We start from the raw sequence: 7,744 nt of genomic DNA on the forward strand, positions 1-7,744 counted from the left end.
ATCAATGGATCAAAAAATATACTTGTAAACAAAAACACTCAAATTAGTGCATAGTTGTTGTCAAATCAACCATTTCGGCATGAAATAAAAAAGAAGGAGGTGGTTTAGATTTCATTTTCAATATTGTTGGGCACACATTACCATAACTTACTCATGTTTGATTCTAAGTTTTATCAAAAATATATAATAAAATCATGAAAACGTCAAACTAATTATTAAAAATATGAAGTTACTTCTAAACTCTCTACATGATTTCTTACTTTAAAGCCTTAGTTTTTTCTTCCTTGGGAGTTATCTATGATTTGTATACAATTTTAAGCACTCGAATACTTTACTTTTATTTTAGTGTTATCTTTTTACACACGGTTTTTTTATTTTCTTTTTCATAATTTAAGTTAAGTGCAAGGAAAATATATAAATATTAATTACAATTTAGTTGATTCTATTAACATAAATTTATAAGTGGATTTTTGTTTTTTTTTTTTTAAAATACACGTAAAATTAATAAAGCAGCTGTGAGTTTGCTATTGTCCGAGACAGAAAAAAAAAAAATTCATGACAAATAATGGATATTAATATAGATTTTTTTTTCTTTATGAAATATCTTTTTTATATAGAAGATATATACAAAAATGAAAAGCATTTTCATCCAAAAGAAAAAAAAAAAAGGGTAAATAATCAAATGAAAAGCGTTACCATAAAAATAAGGTATATATGAACAATTCAATAAATAATTAATTCTCATAAAATTATAAAAGCAATATGCAAACAAACACCAAAGTTATAAGCAACTTTCACTATTACAAGTAAACCTTAAGAAAATTCCTATGTTTTTTGGGAAGAAATTTTGAAAATTACTTTTTTTGGGAAAAGATTATTAAAATTACTTGGATCCATTTTTTTTTTGTTTTGTTTTGAAAAGAATAGAAAAAAAAAAATTTCACTCTTGATGTTTTTTTTTGGGGTAAATATTCTTATTTATTCCTTAATAGAAAAGTAAGAGTAGAACATAATTTAAACATAAAATTTAGAAGTGTATTAAATTTAGAATTTAAAATTCTTTTAAAATATTTAAAAATTTAAAAATATTCAATTTAAATTTTAAAAAATTAATACATCCAATAATATTGAATTTAAATTTTTATAAATTTTATAAATGTTCATTAAAATTCAAATATATTTAATTAATAATTTATAGAATTTTTTAAAAATTTATAAGTATTTAAAAAATTATTAATTATAAAAAAATTTTAAAAATGATAAATTTTAATGGATTAAAAAATTTTTTAAAAGTAAAATTATAAAAAAAATTTTAATATAATATTCAATTTTAATTTTAAAATATTTTAAAATTTATATAAATTTTATAAAAATTCATAATATATTAAATTTTTTAAAATTTATAATTTATTTTTAATATATTAAATTTTAAATTAAATATATTTAATTAAATATTTTAAAAATTGATTAAAAAATAATAAAATAAAACGAAGCCAATCCCATCCTTTCTTACGCTACACGCTCACATCTCGATAAAGCCGTAAAGAATCCAATTGACCAGTCATTTTTCCTGTGGGGCCCTGCGAAGCTTCCTTATTTTGAATTCTAAATCGCCGTTTCATGTTGCCTTCAATACCCATTACTTTATGGCCAAGTCAGCGATTGCATAGTAAATTTTACACACGACTGTAGAGTAGTAAATCTAAAATAAAATTCCAACTCAGCTAAGTGTTTATTAACCTTTTTGAGGGGTTTGGGGGGTTTATATATGTCACCCCTCAACCACTCTCTCTATATTTTCTCTCACTTTCCTTCCCTTTCCCTGTAACCAAACGGCCAACATAAATCAAATTTAAAGTGATGCGAAACTCGAAACTGTAAGAAACCTAGATTGTAGCTACTCCCAGACACCAAAAACTGAAGTGGGTATTCATTCTTTTTTTTAAAATCTTTTATGTTCCGGCGACCGGAAAAGAGAAAAAAATGAAGAAGTTTAATAAGCAGAAGCAAATTTTCTTCACCGGAGCTCTGATCGTTTTCTCATTGGGTTTCGTTCCCGGCGGCGATTCTGACCTGGCATCGGACCGTGCCGTCCTGGTTACCCTCCAAAGAGCTGTAGGTGGTCGGACGCGCATGTGGGACCTCAATCAGTCCAGCCCATGTTCATGGGTCGGAGTCATTTGCGCCTCCGGCAGAGTCACCCAGTTGCGACTTCCCGGCGAGGGACTGATCGGAAAACTTCCTCTTGGACTTGGGAACCTTACCCAACTTCAATATCTCTCTCTACGGTTCAACGCGCTTTCTGGTCCGGTTCCGGCGGACCTTGGAAAACTCGTCAATCTTCGAAACCTCTACTTACATGGTAACTTTTTCTCGGGGAATATTCCCGAATTCTTTTTCAAAATGCAAAACTTGGTCCAATTTAATCTTGCTTTCAACAATTTTTCCGGTGAGATCTCGCCGCGGTTTAATAACCTCACGAAGTTAGATACTCTGTATTTGGAGAACAATAGCTTTACTGGGTCAGTCCCAGAAATTGATTTGCCTGCGCTTCAGAAATTCAACGTTTCGTATAATCGATTAAACGGGTCGATCCCATCGAAGCTATCGAGGTTTGAAGCAAGCGCTTTCGAAGGTAATTCACTTTGTGGGAAGCCCTTGATTGTGTGCAATGGGACTGAAAGTAGTGAGGACAAGTCCTTGTCTGGTGGAGCAATTGCGGGAATTGTGATTGGGTCTATGGCTGGGCTTTTATTGATTGTTTTCATTCTGATATTTCTATGTAAGAAAAGAAAGAGTGGCAGCGAAGAAAAGGGTCGCAAGGAAAGCACACCAAAGCTTACTGAGGTTGAAATTCCAAGTGGGAAGACGATGTTGCAGGGTGAAAGTTTGAGTTCTGATTTTTCGTCCTCGGCGTTGGCGGCAAAAGCCAATGCAAGGGGTGGTGGGAATAAGAATTTGGTGTTTTTCGGTAATGCTGTAAGAGTGTTTGATTTGGAGGATTTGTTGAGGGCATCAGCCGAGGTTCTAGGGAAGGGGACTTTCGGGACGGCCTACAAGGCAACTCTCGAAATGGGGATTGCTGTGGCCGTGAAGAGATTGAAGGAAGTGGCTGTACCGGAGAAGGAGTTTAGGGAGAAGATGGAAGAGGTTGGGAGAGTTGATCATGAGAATTTGGTCCCACTCAGGGCTTACTACTATAGCAGAGATGAAAAGCTTCTTGTTTATGACTACATGCCCATGGGAAGCTTATCTGCGCTTTTGCATGGTAAGCATTTGGTTCTTCTTTGCTTTCCTTTCTCTTACCACACTATTAACTGTTTTATATTTCTTCCCAAAAATTTCAGTTTGTTGTGCTTTTTGATTGTTTTGATCCTTGAGGTCTCTATCATCATTATCATGTCAACATTCTAGTATCTTTTTGTGGTAATTACTTCCTTTCCTTGGTCATGTATTTATTTATGAGCTGCTTATATCTTACGTTTTGGCTAAGTTTAAGTGTTTTTATATTTTTTATATTTTATATTTTTATTTTATATTTTATATTTTTGGTTATTATACACGATTTATTATCTTATACCATTTCAACCTTGTTTTGTAGCTTGATTCATTGTTATCGTTGGTTTCCTTATAAAAGAATGCTATCATGGTTTTTATGTTGGTCAATAGTATTATGTTTTGGTAGTCTGACTTGCTTTATTTGTGGCTCATTTTCTCTTTTGAGATTTGATATTCACCTAGGCCCATAGGATAGGGACTCTTAAATTAGATAAATTATAAAGATTATAGTTTTTAATGATTTGGAATATCTTATCTGATTAATCTATTGTCGGTAAGATAATTTGACAATGAAAGCAAACCAAAATGAACAAGAAAGATAAGCAGGCAACAATTCTTTTAAATTTTCTTTTTTTTTCTGTCCCAATTTTCTGGAAACTGCAGAGCATTCTATTGATTTGTCTGTTAATGTTGATCTTTAATATGTTTCATATTACAAATTATTTGAGGACATTATTGCAATATGATGTTTATGTGTTTCTGTGTTGTTTTATCTTGTTCTATTTGTTATTTTATAGTTGAACTTTTACCATTTCTCGTCTAAGTTTCAGTGTCTCTTTTGTTATGTGCTATCTGTAGTTCACAGATTCTACTCACTATGTATGGCAGCAGATATGAGGAAAAATTTAATGACTTTTGGAATCAATGCAGAATTTGACATATGTTATGTATTTGTGATAAACACTTGTTACATTTTTATATTTGCATCGAAGTTTCCTTTCTTTCCTTGAAAGCACATTGAACAATTAGGTAGTTGAAAATCTTCTAGCGCCCTGAAAGAAATGCTTTTCTATCTATCTGGCACTGCCTTGATGAATGCACTCTCTTTCTTTTTATTTTATAGCACACAGACACACACACATATGTTTATATATGTTTATGCAGTGGATGCTTGGAATTTAGGGACTGGTATGCCTGTTAATATGTCTCTTTCATGCAATTTTTTGTCTAAAGTTTTTATGAAGCTTATGCTATGATATTTTTGAGAGAAATTTGAAGTTCTAATTCCTTTGCTTAGTAATGCATTACTGTCATCTTGTTTTTCCTTCTCATGTATTCTTTGCACATGTAAAATATTCCTCTGTATTCTTCCCCACTTGTTACTTCAATGCATGTTGGGGGGACCAGTCTATCTGTTCAGCAATTGAAAATTGAAAATTGAAATTGAATTCTTTAAAAATGTCACCATCAAGAGAGAGAGAGAGAGAGGACAGAAGAAAGGGGGGGGGGGGGGGGGGGGGGGGCGGGCCTGTGGGCCTGCGGGGAAGAGAAATAGAAGAAAAAATTAAAATAAAAACAATTCTTTGAATATGTTGAAAACCAGGACCCCACGAAACGGAACAAAATAAATGGCGGAAGCAAAGGACTGATTAGAATAGTAATAAAAATAATTATAATTAAAAACATCTGTTTCATCCAAGACCATGAAAAGGAATGAAAACTTAATGACGGAAGCAATCACTTGTTACCTTATTATTTGTCCTTATGCTGTTGTTTTATTTCTTGAATACAGGAAACAGAGGGGCTGGCAGGACTCCATTGAATTGGGAAACAAGGTCTGGTATTGCCCTTGGAGCTGCCCGTGGTATTGCATACCTACACTCGAAAGGCCCCTTGATATCCCATGGAAATATTAAGTCTTCGAACATCCTCCTCACACGAAACTATGAAGCCCGCATCTCAGATTTCGGCCTTGCTCATATTGCTATCCCCATGTCTACACCCAACCGCATTGCTGGTTACCGTGCCCCAGAAGTCACAGATTCACGTAAAGTATCACAGAAAGCAGATGTATACAGCTTTGGTGTATTGCTTTTGGAGCTGCTCACAGGGAAGCCTCCTACTCATTCTCAGTTGAATGAGGAAGGAGTGGACCTTCCTAAATGGGTTCTGTCTGTGGTTCAAGAGGAATGGACTGCTGAGGTTTTTGACCTCGAGCTTCTCAGGTATCAGAACATTGAGGAAGAAATGGTCGAGCTTTTACAACTTGCACTTGAATGTGTGGCTCAGCATCCAGATAAGCGCCCCTCAATGCCTATGGTCACAAACCGAATTGAGGAGCTCTGCCGTGTGAGCTTACAGGCACAAGAGCAAAATCCAGCAAACAATGATTTATTCATTGACACCGAGGAGGGGCTATCTGAGTAGTATTAGTTGACAGAGTTGGTTGGACCACCACCTTCAGTAAAAGATTGAAGAAACGACAGCAATTTTCCATTGCTCCATTTTTCTTCTCAATCTTATTCTATAGCTTTTTTCATTGTTTGTATTCTTGGTCCATTTTTACATAATTTACTGTGCAAAATCCTTTTTGTTTTCTTTCTTTGTTTCTATGTTTTGCTGCCCTGGTTGTTTTCAGAATAGCATTTTTTCTATTTCCCCCTTGTTTATTGTGTATGTGGATGGGGAATATTATTTTGTTAGTATTTAACTTGGTTTGTGTGAAATACAAATTTTGAATTTGCTTATATAGTATTAGTGGGGAATCCCGTAGCTTGTCTGTCTCATTGTCTTGTTTCTTTAAATGTAGTTATTTTTGCTGTCCTTGTTTGGTTCCTAGTAAACAAATTTCCATCTGTAATGGGAGGAAAATCTGGTCCTGGGTCTGTGGGGTTTACGTGTCTTGTATATGGAGCGCGATTGGGCTTCTACTTATAACCAAAAACAAATTAAGACAAAACATGGACTTTTTCTTGAAGATAATCGTTCCTCTTCAGATGGGCTCCATTTTGATTTGTGTTTTCTATTTTGGTGCTAAATATGAGATTTGTGTTGGATTTATGTTTTTAGAACAAATTAATCCATTAATAAAGAGTTTTCATTAACAATGGACAATAGAATTTCCAAACTAGCTCATTAAATGATTGAGCCCATTTAAATGGTTATTAATATTCAAGTAAGAGATCATTAATTGGGCCTAAGGTTTTATGAAATTCTAGAAGAATTAGAGTTAGCAGTCTATAAATACACTGTTTATTAACCTCCAGTCATAATAAAGGTTTTACATATTATTTTTTACCTCCAATCATAATAAAGTTTTTATATATTATTTTTTAGAAATTGAAAATCTCAGTAGAAAATTAAATACCTTGAAAGAAAAATAGAAACTTTGAGGTTTCAGAATATTTTTCAGATTAATCTTTTTGTTTTTTTTTTTGTGATCAGTTACGCCCACACATAGATCTGTCACGTAGAGAATAATTTGGAAGGTCCTATGGATTGAAGAAGAAATTTTTTGCACTATTACAGGTTAGTAATGAATAATGAAAATATATCTATCATATATTATATTCAATCGGGCGATTCCTGGCTTCCGTTGTATGATTCCAACAATTGGTATTAGAACAACGGTTGAATCGGTGTGTGATAGATTAAATCCATTATTTTAATTTTATGTATATATGATGTTTATTAGATATATGACACTTAGGGTTCTAATATTCATGTTATTTATAATTTTGATATTATGAATGAATGATTGGTTTTTGGTCTTAATCCATGGTAGAGTTTTGCTTGTATTTTTTTTATTGGGATGTAACAGTGGCTAATCATAAGATTAGATATCCTCCTTGATTTATTTATTTTTCTAGCCATTTTTTTATTTATTTTGTAATAAAATCAAATTTTAAGAAAAATATATGTAAAATACCCAAAAGAAAATGCGCAATCATCACTGTTCATCAATTTTCAAGGCCATACGGAGATCAATTTGGGACACAATCACTATAGACGGATAGTACTCAAAGAGACGAAGTGAAAAAAACAAGCGCCGTCGGAAGTGGCTACAAGTGGATCTCACTCGCCTAGATTCCTTGAGTGTGTGAGGGGGCATGTGACGTCCAATTTGGCTTATTTTTGGTGGATAGATTCCTCTACTGATGGTCTACCTACCTGTAACATTTCACTGTAATCAAAGTTTTCTATGGTTGTCAATGATATTTTCACTGCTCGGTTTCAACAAGGGGATAAGCTAGGGTTTGTGGTTTTGGGATTAAAACCCTAGAAAACTAGTTCTACTCGGCCCATGGCCCATGGACTTGCAAAATCTGAAAAAAAGGAAAAGGAATGGGGCCAAAAAATCAATTTTGGCTTTGTAGCCCTAATTGAGCTTGTAATTTTACTTTTTACGAAACCATGGATTAAAAGTCTACTTATTATTTAGTTGTTTTTATAATTTTTTAAATTA

At 33.2% G+C, this 7,744-nt stretch overlaps 1 protein-coding gene across 1 annotated transcript; it reads left to right on the forward strand.

Moving 5' to 3' along the window:
- The first annotated feature begins 1,759 nt into the window (after positions 1–1,759).
- On the forward strand, positions 1,760–6,026 carry LOC107417285 (probable inactive receptor kinase RLK902). Its single transcript, XM_016025898.4, has 2 exons — positions 1,760–3,268; positions 5,072–6,026. The coding sequence occupies exons 1-2, from the start codon at positions 1,984–1,986 to the stop codon at positions 5,704–5,706; spliced, it is 1,920 nt and encodes a 639-aa protein (XP_015881384.2). The 5' UTR covers positions 1,760–1,983; the 3' UTR covers positions 5,707–6,026.
- Positions 6,027–7,744: the final 1,718 nt, after the last annotated feature.

This window comes from Ziziphus jujuba, chromosome 4 (genome assembly GCF_031755915.1).
Source record: "Ziziphus jujuba cultivar Dongzao chromosome 4, ASM3175591v1".
NCBI lineage: Eukaryota > Viridiplantae > Streptophyta > Magnoliopsida > Rosales > Rhamnaceae > Ziziphus > Ziziphus jujuba.

Bases quoted from the DNA above. Each gene is read 5' to 3' on its own strand.
- LOC107417285 (XM_016025898.4), top strand. From the start codon at position 1,984: ATGAAGAAGTTTAATAAGCAGAAGCAAATTTTCTTCACCGGAGCTCTG. The intron at 3,269-5,071 runs GTAAGCATTTGG...TCTTGAATACAG, and splicing joins CTTATCTGCGCTTTTGCATG to GAAACAGAGGGGCTGGCAGG.